A 23,216-nucleotide genomic window follows, 5' to 3' on the forward strand; every position below is an offset into this window, starting at 1 on the left:
TTGAAGGGCAGAAAACAGCATCTCGTTAAATAACTGGCTTTTCTATTGTACATCTGAATTCATTGTTTTCTTAGTGTTTAAAGTTTTCTCTGTGAATAATTTGGCAGACTGAGTTTGTGCATCTGACCAATAATTAAAATACCTAAAAGGCATTCCAAAGCTTTCCCAAATACATTTATGGTAAAAATAGTTAAAAAAAAAATAGCAAAACCGAAAAAGAGTCAGAGTCTGGTTCTGTTTACCAAGAACTCTATCATACATTTGCACCCAATTACACTGCAAAAAACAAGTTACTAATGCTCTGTTGTTGTTGAAGTACTCCCATGGGGGTCATTGAAAAATTTTACGTAAAAATTTCTTTTAAAATTATTTTCATCTTGCGAATGGCTTAGATTTTGAAATCATTAATTCAGAAATAGAAAAACAGTCCCCACTTTATAGAAATGACTTACTTATATCATTTAAAATTAAAACTTTCCCTCCTTATATTTGGAGATAGGAGTTGAGACCCATAAAACATTGCTGGGAAAATTGTTTTTATTAAAAAATCTTTCATGAATCCATTTTTGTTTTCATTGTACTCATTTTTATCAAAATGTAAATACTTTAATCCCATTGAATTTTAAAGTCACATTCTAAACTAAAATATAAAAGTCTTACTGAATTTTGTTCAGTTATATCAAATTATTAAACACAATCACACACAGTTAAGCAGCTATTAAAAGTCTAACAAAAACAAGGTGCTGGCTTGAATTGTTCAATGTTTGGCAATAACTAAAAATACATAGCTATAATACTTATTTGAAAACAAAGTTGTTTTCCATATTTCCACCTTCGTTCCTAGAGATATAAAGTTTAAGAAAAGTAGATTGTGACTGTAACACGATCTCTTATGTTATTTGTTTTAAATTTGCACAGAGGAAAATTTATTATTCTAAACAATTAAATTTAGTATTCCAAACCATTGAAGTCTTTTAATGCTCTTATTTAAAAATTTTCAAAATTACATATATTGGTTAAATAGTATTTATATGTACAATCCTCCATTAATATGAGTGAATTTCCCACTGTAACTAATTATTTTCCCATTTCATAACTATACTATAAGAAAATAGTTTTAAATCTCAAATTATTGGTTTTTATTATCTTTATAATTTCCCCCTTTTCCTTTCATAAAATTTACTGTGCAAAATTTGCTTTTGTATGATTTAATAGCATTGAATTACAAATTAAGGAATTCCAAAGTAGTTTTCGTGTCTGTTATTATGAGATATTATATAACATATAAACACATTGGCAGTAAAGCTTCCACTTACATGGTTTACTGTGAAAAAACAAATCACCTAGAATTAATATGAAATAGAATCCCCTAATAAATATTTTTTATTCATTAAAAGAATCTTATCTCTCATGACTTTGCATAGCTAACCAAAATGCGAACCTTTTCCATATGCCATTTTAATACAATGGTCATCATTTATACACCACACACACATATACACATACACACCTATGGCAGAGACACTTTCTTGTGAAGTGACCATTTGCATTTGCATGCCCCCAGAGACTTAATCTTGCTGCTGATGAATATCTTCATGCCTAAGAATTTTATAGATAACCCAATAGAAAATATTAAAAATCAAAAAAGCTAATGGGAAGCAGGCTCGGGAGATGGTGTCAATCTTCTTGGCCCGGTCGATAAAGACCTTCCTCATTTCATCAGGGCTTTTTGGCATTACCTGGACAGGGTGGTTGGGGCCCTTTGGAGTCATGCCGTCCTTTGCTTGTAGACATGGTCCCATTCCATAGGCTGTGAAGCTGAATCGGCTTTCCCTTACCTCATCATCCTGTCAAAGAAAATGCGACAAGTCCCTTTAATAATAGAATAGAGCATGTATAACAGGCATCTCAGAATCATAACCAATTTTATCACAATTAATGTTTACATTAATATAAGGAAAAGGTAACTGAAGCATATAAAGATGAATTGGTTTTGATTCCCCATTGAAGTTTTATTTATTTATCCTGCCACATTGTGTTGATGTGCCCATTAATAAATGTGAAATCCCAAAGGCTATGTTTTAATGGGAAAACTAAACTCTGGTATTTTCTGCATATTGCTTGAATATCTAAATTAAAACAAGATAAAATCTATGTGTTATATATATTCATAAACTAGTTTTTTTTTTTTTTTTGCATTATTTGTTTAAATGGCTAAATGTGTGATGTTGAAGGGGAGCATACCAGGATCATTGACTGAATTTTTCTTTCTCACGGAGACAAACCTTTTCAAGCTTTTTCTTTCAATTCAAAGTCAATTCCTCAGAAAATGCAGTCTAGTTCCATAATACTGCTTGGTTTATGTTATTCTCCCTGTATGCTACTTTTCTGTTTTACAGTAACCTTTGTGGAATACTTAGAAGATAGTCATGTATTCTAGTTTATATACGACTACCTTTCAGGCACATTAGTTTGGTTGAAATTGTGAATTATATCTGGCAGAAGTTTATTTCATGTTAAGAACATAAACTTTACATAAATTTATTATTACTATGTTCTTCTAAAAAGTATCATCTCTTTTAAGGGTGGCAAACTGAAGATAATTTTCCATGTTTGTAAATGAAAGGACTTAAAGAAAAATTTAAATAAAAATTATTTAATAATATATAATAAATGAAGTATGCTTATAAAATATAATTTTTAATAACATAATGCAAATTAATAATTTACTTTAATACATTTATTTAGAATGTAATGGTAGCTGTCTACCAATGAGTAAGGGTTTATTTGATTACTAAATTGAAGGTCTAAAAGATGAGAAGACATTTAATAACGTTGTTATATCTCTCCTATTATAATACTTTTTCATAATAATATAAAAGGTAAAATAATTGGCTTGAACTCTTGAAAATTATGGGCCGGTCACAGTGGCTCGTGCCTGTAACCTCAGCACTTTGGGAGGCTGAGGCAGGTGGATCACGAGGTCAGGAGATCGAGACCATCCTGGACAACATACTGAAACACCGTCTCTACTAAAAATACAAAAATTAGCTGAGTGTGGGGGCACGCGCCTGTAGTCCCAGCCACTCGGGAGGCTGAGACAGGAGAATCACTTGAACCTGGGAGGCAGAGGTTGCAGGGAGGCAGAGGTTGCAGTGAGCCAAGATCACACCATCGCACTCCAGCCTAGGCAACAAGAGTGAAAACTCCGTCTCAAACTCAATCAATCAATCAATCAATCAATCGCTGCTGTGAAGGGAAACTGATTGATGCTCTCACTGCTGTGAAATGTAATACCTCTACAGAAGAGTAGATAATGTGAAGTATAGCAGCAAATCTGGGGTGGCCATATGACAGTCAGAAAGGAGCCTACCCAAACCATATCTCCCGACCAAAACTCAGGTAGGCACTGGGTTAGGAGAGTCCTTAGGCATGTGGCCCTTATTCTGGGAAGGCAGGAGGGTATTTAGATTCATGGGTACATTAACTCTTGCAGCTGCTATACTAGGTTTTACTGATGAGAAGAAAATCTAGGCTGTTCAGAAGAAAGATCATGGCCAGAGGTACATCTATAAGCTCTCTTTAGGTGGCTGATAAGACACAAAAAGAACACAGCAAAAATTGACAGGATTTCTGTGAACGATTTCCCGGCACATTATCGCCTGTTGGGAGGATGGAAATCTGTTCCAGTTTTGGCAGCGGACTCCCCTAAGCTCAGAAGTTAAATCCTACGGTGCCAATGGGGAAAGGAACAAAGGGCACTGACATAGGGTACTAAATTTACTCCATCAGTTAAGGCAGCTGAAACAAAACAGCCTGACTGGAAGGCCAGGATTTCCTTGCCCAGTTCTCAATGGGATGCTATGACTGTGCTATGGTTAAAGATGAATTGTCATGGGGGTAGTGAACACAGCTTCTTGCAATTACCTGATGCCAGAGCAAAATATGTAGTAATATGCTGGGGAACAGGAGAGCAATATAAAGACTGAAAGAGAAACTGCTTGAGCAGGGAAGGAGGCAAAGGATCAGCTATAATAGTAGGTATCATGGTCACACTAAATACTGTAGGTAGGAAAAAAGAGAGTAAGATATACTCAGTAGGTGGCACTGCCTTTAACCAAATGTATGATTGGAAAAGATGTGATACATAAACGAAGGATCTTGGCATCTCTGGCTTGAGCCTAGTCCTGGGCAAGTCATTCCTTAGCCCAGTTTTAATTGGATGTAATAAAATGGGAGCCCTTAGAATTGCCTAAATCTTCCTTTGTAGGAAGATTACAGGAACTCTCAGATCTGATTAAGGGAATGGCGCAGGGGTGCTGGTTTTCATTAATTCTCTCTAGAATAGCCTGTGTGGCCTATAAAGCTAGATGGATCCTACAGGCTGACTGTTGACTATTTGGGTTCAGTAAAGAAGTTTCCCAACAGCCTCTACCATGCTGGCTGGATGTGGTGAAAACTATTCAAGAGTTTTGGACACAAAACTCTATCCAAGAGTTAAGGACAGAGATGGCTGGTTGGATTTGATAGACTTGACTGATGCTTTGTTTTTAGTCTCAATGGTACAAAAAAGTAAAACACAGCATGTCTTCATGTGAGGTGGACACAATTATAATCTTACTGTCCATCCCTAAGGGAACCTAAATTCTCCAGTATGTTGTCACAACCGGATAAGAAACAATTTGGTCCAGATCATTGTCAAAAGTAAGTTGTTTAATAAATGATAATTTCCCTCACCAAACAGAAAGTCAAGGAGAGTTTGGAAACTAGTGGCATCTTTGACTCGGTACGGGTGGCTAATTAATCCAGATAAGATGCAAGGTCCAGCCCCATGAGTCCACTTACAAGGCATAACCTTGTCTGAGGACATTAGCTACAAGTCACAAACATTAAAGGACAAACTTTTATTTCTTCTGCATTCTCCTATTAAAAAAAAAAAAGAAAGAAAGAAAGAAGGAAAGAAAAAACTTGTGGCACTGTTGAAATTTGGCAGGTACATTTTGGATTTCTATTGGCCCCACTGTATAAGGTAACCAGATGGAATTTCAAAGGGAAACTAAAGCAGACTGTGGGCGATCTAAGGCACGTAGTAGCCAAGCTGGTCTCTCTGAGGTCTTAAAATTCACTGATTGTACAAGTATCCTTTGCTAAAACACACATAGACTGGAGTTTCTGGAAAAAGCTCAATAGTGGCACTCTAAGGTAGTTGCCAGGATTCTAGACTAGAAAATCCTCTGACTCTGTCAGCAGGTATAATCTACGTGAATGACAGCTACTGGTATTCTCTTGAGTTCTGGTTAGAAACAGCCCCCAAGACCAAAGGAATCTGAAGGACATCAGTCTATATTTAGGCCTGAGATACCTACACCATCATGGGTGATGTCAAAGCATTCCAGTCTAAGTGCCATGACAAAATTAAAAGAGTATATTCAAGACGAACTCAATGGGAGTGACTCTGGTGAAGTGTATTCTGTCCATGTAAAAAACCCCTATGTGACAATGGGCCAATGATGGACCCTGCAGTTGAGTACCCAGAATGGTCTGAACCTCATGACTCTCTTCCAACGGAGGCAAAACAGACCACCTCGTTCACCAATGAAAAGTCCCATGTTGTGGTGAGAGCTTGTCCTGAGTATCAACAAGAGAAAACCTGTATGAAAATTGCTTTTGACTTGAATCTTCTAAGGACAAGTGCTAACACATAGTTGTAGATGAAATACTTAGGGTTCTTGCCCATGGTTTCTGGAGGATTCAGTGGTGTTTGCCTGAAATTGACAGACATTCCATCTTGGGTTTTGTTTACATTGTAACAAAAGTCATAGCTGAATACACTATTAAGGGCTTGGAACAAGGCATTTTTATATCAGTTTGGGCTTCTCAAATAGATCTCACTGAAAAACGGAACACATTTTAACCCAAAATGTACAACATGGCCCAAGAGCACAGCATAGGAAGAGTATATCATATCCCATCTGCCCAGAGAGCAAAGGCTTAAGCAGATATTGGAATGGTCAATTAAAACATTTAATTATTAGAGATGAGATGACAAGGACATGCAAAGTCTGCATAGCCTTAATTTAGCTACTTAACTCTCTTGATTCTTGGTTTCCTATTCCTGCAAAATATTTATTATACTACCTATCAGTTCTTTCAGGGCGAGAGAAAATATAAAACACCAGACAAAGCACTCAAATTGCTGCTATTATATTATTAATATTTTGAGTGTAATATTACATTATTCTAGAAATTGCACAAACACAAAAGGAAAGAATACTAATAACAACTTGAATCATTTTACTATTAGATGTTTTAAACTCAGAGTAACTAAACTAGCACTAAAATACTATGTAAAATAGGCCTACCCAGTCACCTGTTCTCCAGGAGGCCTTGCATTTGTGCACCATTACACTAAAAGGTTAACCAACAGCATAAAAATAAAAAGGCTATTCACCCCTCAAGTCCTCACTGTCTTATTGTTATAATACATGAGTTTTGCCATGTGACTGCTAGAATTCCTTGCAAATCTAATTTATGCAAAGAGTCTTTGTGTTTTAAATGTGTTGTATGAAAGAGTGGAGATCATTCTGAGTGTGCCCATGAGATGAGGCATGTGGAGTCATATCAGGGCCCTTTCAGAAACAGGTTGTCAGCTCCATGGGAAGGAAAGGAACAGACTCCTGTATAGGGTCCTGTCTGCACTCACAGGAAGACAGGGGATGAGAGAGACCATGAGCCCCTGGACCTTAAAAACATCAAGGGATTTTTTTAAATGACTGGCTTATTGGGACTTTTTTGAAAGGTTTCACTTAAACAATAATTTTAAGCAGGGATGAAGCTTTTCTATCAGCTTATTGTTATTATTAGATTACTAAATAAGAAGCAGCACTGAAATATTTTATTACTAATTTCTCTGCTTTGCATTACCCAGTCATAAATTATCCTGTGTTTATGTATGCTTACATGTGCAGTGATATTCCTTATTGTAATTAGCACTCAAATATTTTTTTGAGATAATTAAATTTTCTGGAAATAGCTTCAGCTTACATTTTCATGGATTACATGTCAAAAAAGCAAGGAATAAAAAATATATCTAGAACTTTTGACTCAGAGACATTATGTATTAGCCAATCTTTAGTGGTTATAAAATTAAGGCCCTTGACAACATAAAATATAGGAAGTGGGCAAAATCGCTGATTAAAAAGTTAAAGAAGTAGTTTAGTTTACCCACAAGTAAACCTTCTTACTGTGCTTCAAGCAAGTTAGAATGGTAGGCAATGAAGAATGGAGACAGCCATTTAACTACCACACAATTCTTTTTACAGGAATATCATTTTTCTGTAAATTTAAAACTGACAAAAAGAACATTTCAGTCATTATGCTTTTATATCATACTGTGAGACTTTGTATGTCTCTTTTCATTTTATTTCAATTATGCCAAACACTGATTCATATAAAATGCAAGTTATAACTAGAAATATTAGAGACAGACAGAAAATAGAAGGGTGCATACAGTCATTGAATGAAATTGCTTCATCTCTGTCATCAAACATGATAGTGTGTACTAACACATGTGTGAGGCAAGGACTAATTTTGTATCTTCTTCTTAGTCCTCAAAAATGACCAGAAAAAAGAAAACTTACATGGATGTGAGAGTGATGAAGGCATGAAAATTGCCATTGAGTGTGAACAAAACATTAAGCATCTAGAACAGCATGAAGTATTGATGATGTGAAATGCTGTAAGGTATAACAGCATTAAACACATTATTTGCATCTTAATGTTTCTCCCTTAGTAGGTACCTTTGGGGCAATCTTTATACAATTAAAATATTAAATAGATTATTCCAAATGTCTTTTTGTTAAATACTTTTTTGTAATGTTACTACCAAATGGTAATGTAATAAAGGAAGGAAAATTAAATTGTTATTAATTTCTATTTATATTATTTCAAAATGTGTGGATTATTTTAAATTGCTAATAAACAGCAATGACTCATTTTATTGGGAAACATCATTGTCCCTTGAGAATATTAAGAACAGATGAAAAATGTGAGTGAATTAAAATTGTTTTTCTAAAATACAAGTCTAAAATAAAATATTCAGTTTCATATATCTACACACATTTTTATATCATTTATAAATGGTAAGTCTAAAATAATGCAATTATAGATGAGGTTTAAAAAACACTTTGTTGTTGTAAGTCAATTGTTAATATAAAATTATTTGAAATTTCACTCCAGGAGAACCCTGCATTTATTATAGATGACAACTGAATTCGCTATTAATTAGCCAAGTGTATATTGGCATATTAAACTTAGATTCAGAAATGGTTTGAAGATTGATAAATGGTAAATTTAAAAGATGTAAAAATTTAAAAATGTAAATTTAGAAAGATTAATGTTTTAGATGAAATATTATAGAGGACAGATAAGAAATCAATGGAATGATTTATTTAAAAATCTATGTATCTATTTATAGCATAACATGTTAGATTCACTTACTGCCAACTCATAATTATGGCGTGACATAGGGTATTACAATAGACATCATATGTTAAAAAGCAGCATTTCTATTTTAATTAACATTGAGATGGAAGTCACCAAATGCATGTAAATTTAAACAGAGATTATATTATTTTGTCAAATATTATTGTCCTGAACAGATTTTCAGAGAATATATAGCTATAAGAAATAGCTGAGTTTAGCATAAACTAAATATTTAAATATTTGTTTCCAGGGAATAACTAAAGTCTTACAATTTTTGTCTTATTTGAGAGGATGCAATTTCAACTCCTGTTATTAGAGTCATTCAAATAGAATTTTGTTTGAATCTAAGTTATTGGGAAATAACTTTTCTTCAGATATGCATGGAAGACATTTGTAGGAAACACTTAATCTATTTAAAGAAAGTCTTAGCTCTAGAACAGCATAAGCTGACCTGGAATGGAAAAATTATTGAATAATCAGTGTATATGGATGCCATATGGCTTTCAAACATGAATCCTTCTCACTTTCATCAAAATAATATATATGTACATTTGTATTTATCCTTAGACTATAGAGTTGACAAATGCACAGGGCGGAAAATCAATTATTTATTATCCTTAGAAGCTATCTTGAATTATTTTTAAAGTTAGACAGCATATAAAAACATAAGTAAATAAAATAAAGTTTGTGTACAGATGGTCAAAATGCAGTCAATGATAGCTTTATTTTTTCAAAAGATAACCACTGTGCCTAGCAAAACATAAACTTGGTCAGGATTTCTTAAATCTAGAACTAATGGTCCATTCCTATTTCATTTGCATATATAAATAATAATTAATAAATAATCATCAGTAGGGAAACAGGCACTAGAATACTGTGTACATATGTTTTCTTGCAGCAAACCATTGCACTATTACATTGCATTGTGGAGGAAGCTACATGAAATGCATTAAAGCAATCCCATTTCATCCATAACTCTCAACAAAAAACATGTTTGGAAATACCTTGGCATGTCTTTTTAAGCCTCCAGGACTAAAGTAATGATATCATACATGGGAATAGCAACTCTAGCCAAAATGCTTCCATATCATGCATACAGACACACATACGCACACACACACAGCACTGGAGATAGCATCCATGACATGGTGCAGTGCGTAATCAGCACACAGCAGGCTGGGACAGTGTGGGGTGGGGAAATTTGGATACAAGAGCAAACTTGTGTTCTTTCAGAATAGACGCAGGATTCTCTGGTACCTTCACAGAGGAAAAAGTAAGTTTAAAAAAGCTGTATACGATGCTGAGGTCAATGCTGAGCCTAGTTAAAACTTTCCTAGGAACAATAATTGCATCAATGTAAGGTCCCCTGTTGTGGCAAACTTTCTACAGTGAGACTATTTTATTTACTTTGCCTGTTCTGCCAAATTAGAGTACTGAAGAAAATCCATGTAAACCAGTACTCATGACAATAAAGGGCATAGCACAAACATTGAGACTCATTTTGATTCTGTTTATTTCAAAATTTAGATTACTCATACTGTTTCTAAGCAAAATGCATAGTTTTAAAGGACAAATTTGATCAGCCTAGAGCATTGTTAGTTTAGGGAAATAGTTTTCAAAAAGTCAGAGAAACCAACCACCCCCAAATTTGCCAAATGCTTGAAATATTTTAAACACAAAAGGGATGTATATACTTTCTTATGACTATATCTGTGTTATCATATTGTTTCTTCTATAAAAATAAAAATTTATTGACTTTCCATATGATAAGCCTGTTTTTTCATTAGAGTTTTCATAAAGTAATATTTAATTAAATAGATACCTTTCATTCTATAGTTTCTATAAACATTAACTGTTTAGCTACTAGAGATATAATTATGTTGGTCTTCCAAAGAAAGATTAGAGAGTCTGCTATATAGTCTAATACCCACTTGTATCTATAAATATATATTGCAAACACTATATCTAATTATGTAAATTCCATGCCATGAAAAATTTACAGTTAAGATAATCAAGTAAAAGCAAGTGGATCATGTGAAATTTTCTTTCAGGGATGAAAAACAAAGGGAGAAGTGGGATGCTGGGAAATAAGATGTAAATTTTAGTAGCAAAAGGACAATTGCTGAGTGATTACATATTATAAGAGAACTTAGCAAGTACTTTAAAATAATACCAGATCTAGACAATCTGTTATGAGGCTGAGATTACTGCAAGAATTATTTAACATTATGTCTCTTGCAGGGATGCTTACTTGCAATGTACAGTAGAATCATCTGGTAGCTACTTTTAGATATAATTTACCCCAGAAATTAAGTTTAGTAGACAGAACTATTTGTGTGTGATTTCCCAGGCTAAATTCTTGGCTTCAATAGATTTCTATGTAATTACTGTGTACTATATTATGAACCCCCAAGTCAAACCACGTATGGACCAAAACTATCTATTTTATATTGCTTTCCTAATATTTAGTCATTATACTTGGACATGTGCCTCTGTGAACTCTTTTTATTTGACAATTTCAAAGGATGCTGCTATCAAAACTAAATTGTTCACTTGCTATAAGTAACCTCAGCATATTTTAACGTTTAGAATGGATTCTAAAGATACACAGAAGGCACAAAGCATTTTGTTGCCTTATTTTGAGGTCTCTTGTGCAGCTGCTTTTAGAATTTGTTTGTATAAATAAATTTTCCATTTATTTTCAACTAATTTTGTACAAGTATCTGAGTGTTTCTTCTATGATGATTATTACAAGATATATGTGACATTTCTCTTTAACATATATTTTTAAATCATTTTGACCAATCAAATAGCTCTGTTAAAAAAATGTAGGGTAATATTTAAATATCCTTTTATGGATGAGAGAAGACAAGAATGAAGTTTTTAGAAAAAGAAAATAACCTTCTGAGCTGAAGGAGGATGGTGTTTGCTCCGCTTTCAATACAAAAGGGGGCTACGTTTCCCCACCAAACACTGCCTTGGTAGTGCAGAATATGCTGTCTGCTTTTTACTGATGACCACATTCCTCTATTTAGAGTTAAGAAAGTCAATTTACCATATCTGAGAAACGGTAAAACTTCTCCAATGCAAAAGCTTCTGTCTGTGGGAAGGTAAAGTGGACCAAGAGGAATTGAGAAACCAGAGAATCAATTCATATATGATTAAATATAATTACACAATTGGTTGTAATTGCATATACCATTTGAACAGACCTAGGTAGCAATTAATAGATTTTCACATATGCAAAGTATCTATCCCAACGTATAAACTGAATTTAAAAAAACTCTTTTTTTCATTAAATCAAAATTACATTTAATTACATTTGCTCCCTGAATATATCAAGTAGTTATCAGAAAACAATAAGATATGACTGTTTTTGCATTTCTGCATTTTCCCAGAGTACCAGTCACTGGAGAAAATGAATGCTTCCCTCTTTCTATGAGCTAAAGAGGAAGGAGCGTCAAATATTTTTATTTCACTTTTACATGTGGTAAAACTGAGTAAAGAGGCACTTTGGTAAAAATAATTTTTTTAAAAGAAGGATCCAGAGTTGAGCATACAAACTTGTCATCTAATACTTTGTCTACTGGATATTGTGATTATCGAATGTGTGGTGGATGTAGGATATGTCTGAGCTTTCACACTTTACCCATTTGGACACCGGATGCATAAAACTTCTCTTTTCCAGAATTTACAGGACCTGCTTGATACATTCTAAATTGTATAAGGAGAAGGAAAAAGGTAAGGAAATGGAAAATCAAAATGACAAAAAGCAAATCATAATGATAGGGAACATGCATATTGCTTTACTTCTAATTAATGATACTAAAAGGGAAAGTGGTCTTCATCAGTCACTAATACCAAAGAAAGACCAGAGCGTCATCCCTGTGATACAGCATTTGTACTGTCATTGTTGTTCAACTGGTGCCAGTTATTATGAAAGAAAACATGAGAAAGTAGGATGTGGAGAGGGAGAGAGAAGAGGAAGAAAAAGAGATAAAGGCAGAATGAGCAGAAATGAAAAATATAACAGACCAGTAGACCAGGGTGAGGTGAGGGAAGAAGATAAAGTTAATCTCCCCATCACAGTATGTTTCAGTGTACAAAAGATATGCTTCTGTTTTCATAAAAATTTGATTAAACACAAGTCTTAGCACTGTTTTTTGTTCATGTATTACTGAATCTCTGATGCTGAATGCTGATGTTCTTTCCACGCTGCTGTTAATTGTGTGTTTATTGGAGCAGTGATGCTTTTTGGAGGGCCAATTAGAAATGATAAGTAAGTTACTGCTTTAGAATATGTTTAATACTAAGTAGACTCAAACACTGAGACGTCAAAGCTTTTTAAACAAGTGTAATAAATACATAAATTGCAGTATAATTTATAAACCATAAAGAATCCTTAAAAAGTTAAATCTTTACATACTTAAAAATGCACACTATGTGAACTATACTATTATCATTAAGGTTTATGTTTTGACTTAAATATGCCAGGATATTGGATCCTTGCCACAATTACACAAAACTTTGATATTACTGTCCATTGCTTTAAAAGACCATTTGCTTTTAAAATGTCTGTTGGCACATTCACATTAGAAGTAAATGCTTAGATCTGCTGTTGATAGAGGATCTCTCTTACAGAAAAGGAAAGCAGATTGGTCAAAACCACGTGCATGTCAAGGGAGATGCCATTACAGTTCTGCATAGAGGAAAAACTTCATTTAGGACATCCAAATCCAATTAGGGGTTTACTTCTGAAACTGGCTATGGTCTCTTCATGATGTTCTAAGTTTCTTCCTGGTTTCATCATTTATCAGATAGTAGCCAGGAAACAACAGGACTTTCTTGTGTTTCCCACAGGGTTTCAAAAGAAATGTCTTTAGTTCATGAAAATATGCATTAAAAAGAGACCACAGAGTTTTTCATGTATTTATCGTCATGGTATTAGTAAATAAGTAATATTTGATGAAAATAATGAAATGAATTAGCTCTGACAAAAGAACTTTAATAATTACATTTGATGACTTACGTCAAGTGAAACCATTAGAAATGCTCTAACATTGAAAGTAAGAAATGATATAATTCATTAATTAAAATACAAAAGGGTCATTCCAGGAAGCACATTAAAAAGAAGCTAATGTAGGTCTCATGTCACCAGATATGCTGTTTAAAGTAGAGCTAGGTGTCATCATTTTCTCCCTGAAGTTATTTTTGACATTTTTAGTTTGGATTGGAAAAAAAATGAAAGGAATATTATATTATTTCATCCCCAGTCCCAATTGCCTCTCTTTTCATCTCTATTAAATACAACAAATTCACTTTCCAGTGAAAACTGGATGCTGCCAAACCCAAAACATTTCATCATTTACCTTATTCTTTCTCTTTCGTCGAAATCTCAGAAGTTCTTTGTGTTGTCTTGATACAAAATTTACAGCTGCATACTCCAGAAGTGCTGAAAACACAAAAAGGAGGCATACTGCCATCCAAATATCAATAGCTTTGACATATGAAACCTAGCCGAGAGAGAAAGAGAGAGCAAGCAAATTCACTTAGATTGTTACTTCCTTTGAGAACAAAACTGAGTTTTTCTGATTCTGAATTATGTCATTCATATAGAAGTATTGAAAAATAAAGAAAATGACAATTTTTTCTTGAAGTTTTCAGATGGCCATTTTTGCAAATTTTATGTATTAGTTATGAGTATTCTGTTTTTTTGTTTTTTTCAAATTTAGGCAATAGCCCAAACACGATGAAAGGAGAAGTAAGATGAAATATAACTTTACCTTCAGAACAGTACAGTGCTTAAAAAATGTGAACGTTGAAATATAGATAATGCTGTTGGCTTTTTAGTTCCACATTTTCATCAATATTTTTAAAAAGTTTAAAACTGTATTTATTAATTCTGTTAAGATATTTTTCTTTCATTGCATTTATAAATAATATATGGTTATTTGTTACATATTTTGAAATATTTTTAACTTTTATAAAGACAAGTATAAGGATAGTACAAAGAGGCCAGGTGCGATGGCTCACACCTGTAATCCTAGCACTTTGGGAGGCCAAGGCGGGTGGATCACCTGAGGTCAAGAGTTTGAGACCAGCCTAGCCAACACTGTGAAACCCCATCTGTTTTAAAAATACAAAAATTGGCTGGGTGTAGTGGCGGGCGCCTATAATCCCAGCTACTTGGGAGGCTGAGGCAGGAGAATCACTTGAACTCAGAGGGCAGAGGTTGCAGTGAGCCAAGATCACGCCACTTCACTCCAGCTGGAGCGAAAGAGTAGAATTCTGTCTCAAAAAAAAAAAAAAAAGAATTGTAAAAAGCACTATCAGCTTCTCCAGTTGTTACTACATTTACTTCTCCACTTTACATTTATTGTTGTGTGTGTATGTATATATATTATTGTGTGTGTATGTGTGTGTGTGTATATATATATATATATATACATGTATATATTCCTTCAAACTATTTGAGTGCAATTTGTAGACATAACACCATACACTCAACAAAATCAGAAATTTAACATTTATAACATTGATAAAATCCTACCACCTAATCCTTAAATCCCTCCCATTTCACCAATTGTCTCAAGAATACCCTTTTTTATTTAAAAAACAAACTTTTTTGTTATTTTTTTTCCAGCACAGGATTTAATCCAGGATCACGTGCTGCATTTTGTTGTCGTATCTCTTTAGTTTTCAGTGTGGGACATTATCTGTCTCTCCTTGCTTTTTTTGTGGCATTGTTACTTTTGATGAGTACAGGCCAGTTATTTTCTAAAGTTTGCCTGATGTTTCCTCATTTACATTCAGATGATGGATTTTTAGTAGGGATTCCTAACGAGTGATTCCCTGTTCTCCACAGTGCATCATATCAGGAGGTACACAATGCTGATCAATTGATGAAGGTAATGTCTGCTATGTTGCTCTATTGTAAAATTGTGAATCTTCCCATGCATGGAATATTTTGAAATTATATAAGTATTCTATTACTCTTTAAATCTTCACACACTAGATTTAGCATATGTTGATGATTTTTGGCTGAAACAATTATTACAGTGATGGTTACTCAGTGGTGATTTTCTAATTTCCTTATTCATCTACATTTATCAATTCACATTCAACTGTGAGAAAAATCCCTGTCTTCTACATTTATCTGTTTATTCCTTTATTTATATGTGTATAAACTTATGGATAACTATTTTCTTCCAAGTGATGTAATACATTAACATCATTATTTATTTTGATTCTCACATTATCCCAGATTGGGCCATTAGGAGCCCCTAGATGTTAGCACATATATCATTTTGACAAGTCTCCCTCATTATTTGAGCATTTCCTCACTTTCTGGCACAAGACACTCCAGATTCATCTTGTACTTTTCCTATTCTGGTCTTTGAGTCAGCCCTTTCTCTAAGGAACTCTTCTGTAGTGAAGAGTGGCTTTTAGAAACCAAGATCTGGGCACTGGGTGTACTCACATCTTCCTTAGGGGTATCGTTTCTAGGCCCTCACAGTGGACAGAGCTATCAATCTCACACATACACATATATTCGCGCGCACACACACACACACACACATAAAATGTAGCAACTGTATACATTTCTTTATCATCTTTCTCTCTCTATCTCTCTATCCATCTATCCATCAAACACGAGCTTCCATTAGTATCTCTAAATCTAACTCAACACCACAGCATTCCCTGTAGCCTATACCCTTTCTATATATGCAAAATTTTTCTCTAAAAGTGGGAAACTTGACTCCCATTATCCTCAACATGTATTTGATCATTCACCATGTATGTGACTAACATCTCAATTCTGCCAACCATCTTTTCAGCCTCAGCACCTTAATATAATGGTAAAACCAGATACTGTGATCATTCAGTTGATTTTTGGTTCTTATGAAGGTGCTTTTTGTGTGCAGATAGTTGTTCCATTTGGCATTCCTGTAGGGGGGATTATGGCTGGAGGCTTCTATTTGGTCACCATTTGCCCCATTTGGCTCCTTGCCCCTGGTCCCATCCCGCAATGGTCCCACTGGCCTTGATCCTAACTATCTATTTATCCTGCTCCATAGGTTCTCGTAATCTGATAGCATCCTTGATCCTGGTTCCACCAGCCCCAGCTACCATCCTTGATTCTGACACTTGCTCAGCTATGGCCTTACAGTTTCACTGTGTCTTGTCACCTCAAAGGTAGAGAAGGGAAGAGAAGGATAAGAAAAAGCGGATCGAACAGACAACTTTTAAAAATGAACACAAAGGGAAGAGACAGGAAGAGAAGAGTAAAAAGAAAAGCTAGGTCCGTATTTTTTAGAAATAGACTTATACAGACCTAAGTCCCTTAGAAAAAGTAATTTGGTAACCTTTAAGCAACTGCTTTCATACTTCTCTCAGTTTAATTTGCAGTGATTTCAGGTTGTAGGTGACCTCGTATCTTTGTATATGTCCATTGCTCAAGGTTGAAAATTTGCTTGAGTATTAGGAAATTACTCAATTAAGGAAATCAATTAGCATTCTACTGTAAGAAAAATCACTGTCTTCTACATTTATCTGTTTATTCATTTGTTTATGTATATGTGTATAAACTTATGGATAACTATTTTCTTCCAAGTGATGTAATACATTAACATCATTATTTTGATGCTACTGTAAGGAAATTTTCTACTCTAAGGAAATTAAGGAAGCATATCTTGCAAGCAGTGTAGTGTCAGCAAAAACATACCTTTTGTGGAGTGAGCATGAGATAATTCATTTTATTTCATACTTTATATGGCCAATTAGATGCGTAAAATGCTGTCATTTGCCAAGTATTGGAAATAAAAATGAGAGATACTTTTGTTTATAAAAGGTAAGATGTTTTTCCACCTTTCATTGGAAATGGACAGTTAGCTACAAGTCTGTTTCCTTGCTATAAAAACAAATATCCTTACTTCTAAGAAGATGTGGATCTGGGAGAACAGAATGCCAGGCTGGGTTCAAGCTAATTTGCCCTACTTCTTTGGACCCAGTGTATAATTATCTTAAGGATCAACACCCTACATTTTGAGATTTTGAGAGCTTGCCTGTCTTTGTGCTGTTTATATCTTCCGTATTCTTTCCTCTTTCATCTTCAATATTTAGTGTAGCTATTTTTACGAAACGTTAGCCCATGGGAATTTTGGACAGATTTAGATAGTAGTTTTAAAGGATAAGTGGCTCAACATTTGCGGGGAAGTTAGAGTGGCAGGAACGATAAATAAAGTAAGGAAAAAAGCTCTTTCCCATCTTTCCCAGCAGGTTCTTCAGGTCTCAGGCTAGACTTTGCCCAAATCTAGTTCAGAATCCCATGGTACCTGTGCTGACTTGCTGTGTTACCCTAACACATTGCACTGGAATTGTGATTCCTTGTTTTTCTTTTTTTTCCTGTTTGTCCTGTGAACTCTTTGAGGGCAGATGACATCTCTGTTTTGGTCACCATCACATCAGTGTTTGTCACGTGTACATATTTGCTGAGTCAATGGACTGATAAATGAAGGCATTAAATGGTAAAATACAGGCGTGGGGGCAGAAACTGAATCATAGATGACATATGGAAATTCACTTTCTGGAGCAACACTTTCTTAATACCTCCAATTGGGTTGATTTGCTTTTTGAAAGAGTTCATTTCTTGACACTCGGAAGAGTGTCAACTTACAAACGAAGCATTTCAACAAGGAAGCACTCTGCATCTCCTCCTGCACTTAAGTGTGACTTCTACTGGTCAGCACCATCTCCACTGGGCAAAGAGCAGTGCATCTCACTTTATTCCAGTGCTGTGTCAAATGCCCATCTGTTTGCAAGTGTAGATTTAAATTTCATAAATTCTGTAATTTGGCCAGAAATTTCTGGCTGCTTCCAAATATATACAGTCCTGGAACAAGTAATATGGCTTTCAAAGATGCTGTCTCAAGCCACATTATTCCTGAACGAATATGACTCATAAAGTATGTGTGCATTTTTGAGCATTCTGAATCCATAATGACATGAACCACAGAAATTACCTCAGAAATATAATTTCCAAATTAATTCAATGAGCGTTTTCAGTGACAACAAATACATCGAAACGTCATTTGTGCCTGCCAGGGCTCTGCTAATTGTGAACAGCTTATAAGCATTGAGCCTAAAGGCCTACTTTCCTCATCATCTCTTCGACCCCCTTCACCAATTTCAAGTCTGTTTCTCCTCCTCCATTCCAGCTTCCCCGCCAAGGACAGCAAACACAGGACGTGGGAAGTTTGGAACTTTGGGGCTAGTAACTTTAAAATAAAGACAGCAGTTCTTACTTCAAAGCATTCACAGCATACTCATGACATACAGCACATTCCCCATGGATTCAGATTCATTACCTTCTTTCCTCCCCCTCCTGCATGCCGCCCTGTTAGGCAGTATCATTCCAATCTTGACCACCTTCTCAAAAGACCCATTGTCCACGGGAACCCTAGTTCTATTTTCCGGAAGAATCTCTCCTTGGTATCACTCTCCGAATACAAGTGTCTATGGAAATAAAACCTAAAGGTCGACTAATGAGGTGCACTGGTCAGGGGACCTTTGTCATGGAAACTACTCCCAAGCCATCCTGCAGAAGAATGCTTCCCTTTCAAGGATTGCCCTTTCCATGGCTTCTGTGACCTGCATTCTCTGGGTTTCCCTCCCTTTACTCCACCCCGTCGGTTTTCTGGATTCTCTTTCTTTTCTTGAGCTCCTTAGGGAGATGGCCTTGGTCCTCTTCTATTCTCATTGGGACATGACTCACTAATCCATCTTATCTATCCCTATGGATTCAATTCCTCTTCTGTGCTTATGATCCCCAAACCTCTATTTCCTGACTAGATCCCCCTTTATCCAGGTTCTTCCTTCATGGCACTCTGACTGTCTCCCACACCTCAAACTTAATTTGACTAAAAAGGAGTTAAGAATCTCTACCAGACTACACCCTCCCCCACCAAAAACAAAAAACAAACAAACAAACAAAACCCAGCAAATATGCACAGCTCCCCTCTCTTCTCATTAAGAGACTCTACTCGCAGTTGTTCACCCCCAAATCTAGAAGGCTTCTCACTCTCTCTTTTCAAAGATGCAGCCCTGTTAATTATCTTTTCTTTCCATTTCTCAAGTTTATCAATTTCTGTCCTTCCTGATGCTGCCATCACACTGATCGAAGCCACAGCGTGTCCTAGTCCCTCAGCTCTACCCTTGCCACAAGAGTTACTGATTTTTAAATGCAAATCTGATTGCATTGCTTTAGGCTTACAATTCTTCATTTACTCTCTGTTAATTTAATGTTCAAAATCTGTTTTGTAGGGTATAAAGCCCTTCATAATTAGCCTTTCATAATAATTCATATTAATCCTTCACATAAAGCCTAGCTTTCATTTTTGTTTTTTATTCAACATTTACTGAATGCCAATGATGAACCCAAGTTCTGTTGTTAGGTGTTATAGGTACAGAGATGAGAAAGACAGACAAGCTCTATTATTAATGGAGCTTATACTCAAGTTAGAAAAACATACAATAAAAGCAAACACATATATAAGATAATTTAAGAGAAATGTAAAGAAAATGTGGGAGGGTAAAGATATGAAGGACTGGGAGAAGGGGGCTATGTTAGATGGCAGTGGCCAGGGAAGACCACACTGTGGAAGGAATAATTACCACCTTATGCCAGTTTCTTACTTGCTTATTATGTAGTAGCTACATTTCCTTTCTTTCAGTTTTTGAAAACCTGAAAGCAATTGACAAACTCCACTCTGCCTCAGCTGTTTTGTATTTACTTTTATTTGTTTTTTAGTTTTTTGCTATTGCTTTTGACTTGGAACCCTCCTTCTTTGGGTAATGGATGTTCATTCTGCACGTCTCAGCTTGCAAGCTACTTCCTCAGGGAAACTATCCTCAAATGCCCAGGCCACAATAATGCTTCTCAGCATCCCACTTCTACTTTTTTCATAGGTCACTCATTACAACTGTAATTATATTTATTTTTGTGATAGGTCCTGTAAGATGTCTGTGGCTAGCACCACTTGAATGCCCCCCATCAGTTAATTGCTCTATCCTACAATTTTTAAATGCTTTCCACTTTCCAAAAACTTTGGTTAGAAGGATGCAAAAATTAGTATGTCCATGAAGATTTGAAGATGAGATGTCTATACTAATATGTTAACAAAATATGTATTGATAGCAAATACCAAATAACTCCCTTGTATCGTTGATTTTGTCTCAGTGTGCTGACATTATCCACTTATGTATCTTCTGCTTTTAGGCTATTACATTCCATGAGCTAAGACAAAGGCCAGACCTTACTCATTTTTGTATCTCTAGGATGCAGCACAGGGTTATTTATGGTTAAGTCTCTCAGTTAGGTTGACTCCTGTGTATTGACTTGTAATCACTAGCCATTTATTATTAGAAACATAAATATATTAACTAATATGCCAGGAGATGTTCTTAATACAGTAGTGTCCATACAGTAACACTGAAACCTCACAACAATAGAGGCAATCATCGCTATTTTAAAGATGAGGAAACAGCTGTAGTGAAATAACTTGCTTAAGGCCACATGGCTACCAAGTAGCAAAACTAGGATTTGAATGTAACTCACACGGTTCCAGAGCCCATGAACTTAACTACTATTCTATATCACATAGTTATTAGGCTGCTTCCGTTTAAGACACCACTGCAAATCAACAACTGTAAACACTGTAAATTGGAATTCCTCTCTGTATATTAAAATTCCAGGCTTTTTAAATTTCATCTGATATTTAAGAGTAATGTCGGTGCACAAAATACATACTGTAAGATCCTCCATATTTGCTAGCTTTGATCCTAAAATCTGACAGTCAACTTCCTAGTAGACGACGTATAAAAAGAAATGGTCATTATATTTAGTAGATGAAAACAACCTAGTTGCTCAGGTGAAGCAAAACTATTAAGATAAGAGAAATGTTTTATCCTTTGAAATACCATGTGTGTCCCCCAGCAGTATTAAATATACTAAAGTTGTTTATGAGCCAGGAGCCAGGAGACTATTGTCTACTTGCCATGTAGCAATCCAGGAAGAGATCAGCTTGATAAATGATCAACTGAGTAACCAAGCTAGGTTATTGCAAGGCCTAGCCTTTTTCATTCTAAAAAAAGTTTTATAATTTAGGGAAAGTAATATAAGCACCATATGTTCTGTAGATTTCTTATATTTTTTCACAAGAAATTATGCAGTTTTTCTTTCTTGTAAAATTTTCATTAGAAATAGAGAAAGCCTGCCTCTTGTATCTCAAGTAAGAAATATATAGATATATCTATATCTATATCTATAAAAATTGGATTTTATTGCTGTCAGTCATCTTGGTTATTAAACAGGGAATCAAGTCACTTTTTTTTTTTTTTGGCCCTGAGAAGCAGTCACGTTCAGGGAGCTTGCCTAACCATGAGATTTCTCTGTATCTACCCCTCCAGTGACATGAGGAGTTTGGCATAGGGAGGATTCAAGCTAGGACACAAAGCAATTATCAAATAACCACAAAATTTCTCTGGCTTGAAGGAACAAAGGTTTATTTGGCTCTCATATTCCATGTCTACTTTGAGTTGAATGCTGACCCTGGAGTGGTGTTGTCATTGCTATCCTCACTTGTAACACAGCAGTGGAGGAAAACCAAGTCGCTGGTGGTTCTCGCATTTGGTCACAAATGTTCCAGACTGGTAGTGGAACAGGTTGCTTCCGCTCAAAGTTCATTAGCCAGAAGTACTCACAGTCAACCCTGATCACAAGAGCACTAGGAGATGTAATCCTACCACATGCCTAGAGGGGAAAGTAGCCTTGGTGGCACAGAGCATTATGCTAACTCCAGAGAAACTCAGGTAGGGGCGATTTCTATTTGTCCTTCTGAAACAAGAATCCTCATAAGTACAGAATTAAGAAACATGTGGATTATGATTTGATCACTGTGATATCTTGAATAGCACATAAAGGCACCTTTGTTAAAGAGAAAAACTCACTGCTTTATAGAAAGAAGCTGTCAATTAATTAGGGTATGACAAAGCATAAGAAATTTTCCCTGATTTTCAGCCAAAATTTTTCTAAAACAATAGTGTCAGGTCCAAATTCAGCAATATGAATTGTAAGGAGGTACAAAAAAGTAGAGTCCAGGTGGTGCTTTGAAGCACTTAACCTAAGACAGATAATCAATTCTCTAGATGCAGAGAGTAAAGAGAGGCAGTCTGCAAGCCAAATTTATGTATGAGAATAAGTTTGTTTGGACTGCACAATATCTGAAAAAAGAAAAGGAATATGCTTCTAAGCATGGAATGCTCATCATCAGTTAACCATTCTGCTCATCCCTCCACCCCTCATTAATTATACCAGACCACTTTGTTCATTGATTTGTGCATCTGACCCCTGAAGTCATTTGACTTTGTGCTCTCTGATCCTGATAATGGTTTGGATGTGTGTCCTCACCCAAATCTTATGTTGAATCGTAATCCCCACTGTTGGAGGTGGGGCCTGGTGGGAGGTAATTCCATCACGGGGGTGGTTTCTAATGGTTTAGCACCGTCCCTCTAGTCCTGCCTTGTGACAGAGTTCTCATGAGATCTGGTTGTTTAAAAGTGGGTGGTGGCTGGGCGCGGTGGCTCAAGCCTGTAATCCCAGCACTTTGGGAGGCCGAGACGGGCGGATCACGAGGTCAGGAGATCGAGACCATCCTGGCTAACACGGTGAAACC

The 23,216-nt window shown here is 35.5% G+C and overlaps 1 protein-coding gene across 2 annotated transcripts in view; it reads right to left on the reverse strand.

Moving 5' to 3' along the window:
- Nucleotides 1-1,192: 1,192 nt before the first annotated feature.
- Nucleotides 1,193-23,216, reverse strand: part of GLRA3 (glycine receptor alpha 3) — a 175,472-nt gene continuing 153,448 nt past the window's right edge. Inside the window, exons 8-10 of one of the 2 annotated variants that reach the window (XM_025386060.1) lie at nucleotides 13,854-13,997; nucleotides 11,540-11,584; nucleotides 1,193-1,847 (exon numbers count right to left, since the gene is read on the reverse strand). In XM_025386060.1, the coding sequence (XP_025241845.1) occupies nucleotides 1,569-1,847; nucleotides 11,540-11,584; nucleotides 13,854-13,997 (468 nt within the window). In that variant the 3' untranslated portion in view covers nucleotides 1,193-1,568. The remainder of the gene's footprint in view (nucleotides 1,848-11,539; nucleotides 11,585-13,853; nucleotides 13,998-23,216) is intronic. The other variant, XM_025386061.1, reaches the window with a different exon arrangement.

Source organism: Theropithecus gelada, chromosome 5, assembly GCF_003255815.1.
Source record: "Theropithecus gelada isolate Dixy chromosome 5, Tgel_1.0, whole genome shotgun sequence".
NCBI classification, from domain to species: domain Eukaryota; kingdom Metazoa; phylum Chordata; class Mammalia; order Primates; family Cercopithecidae; genus Theropithecus; species Theropithecus gelada.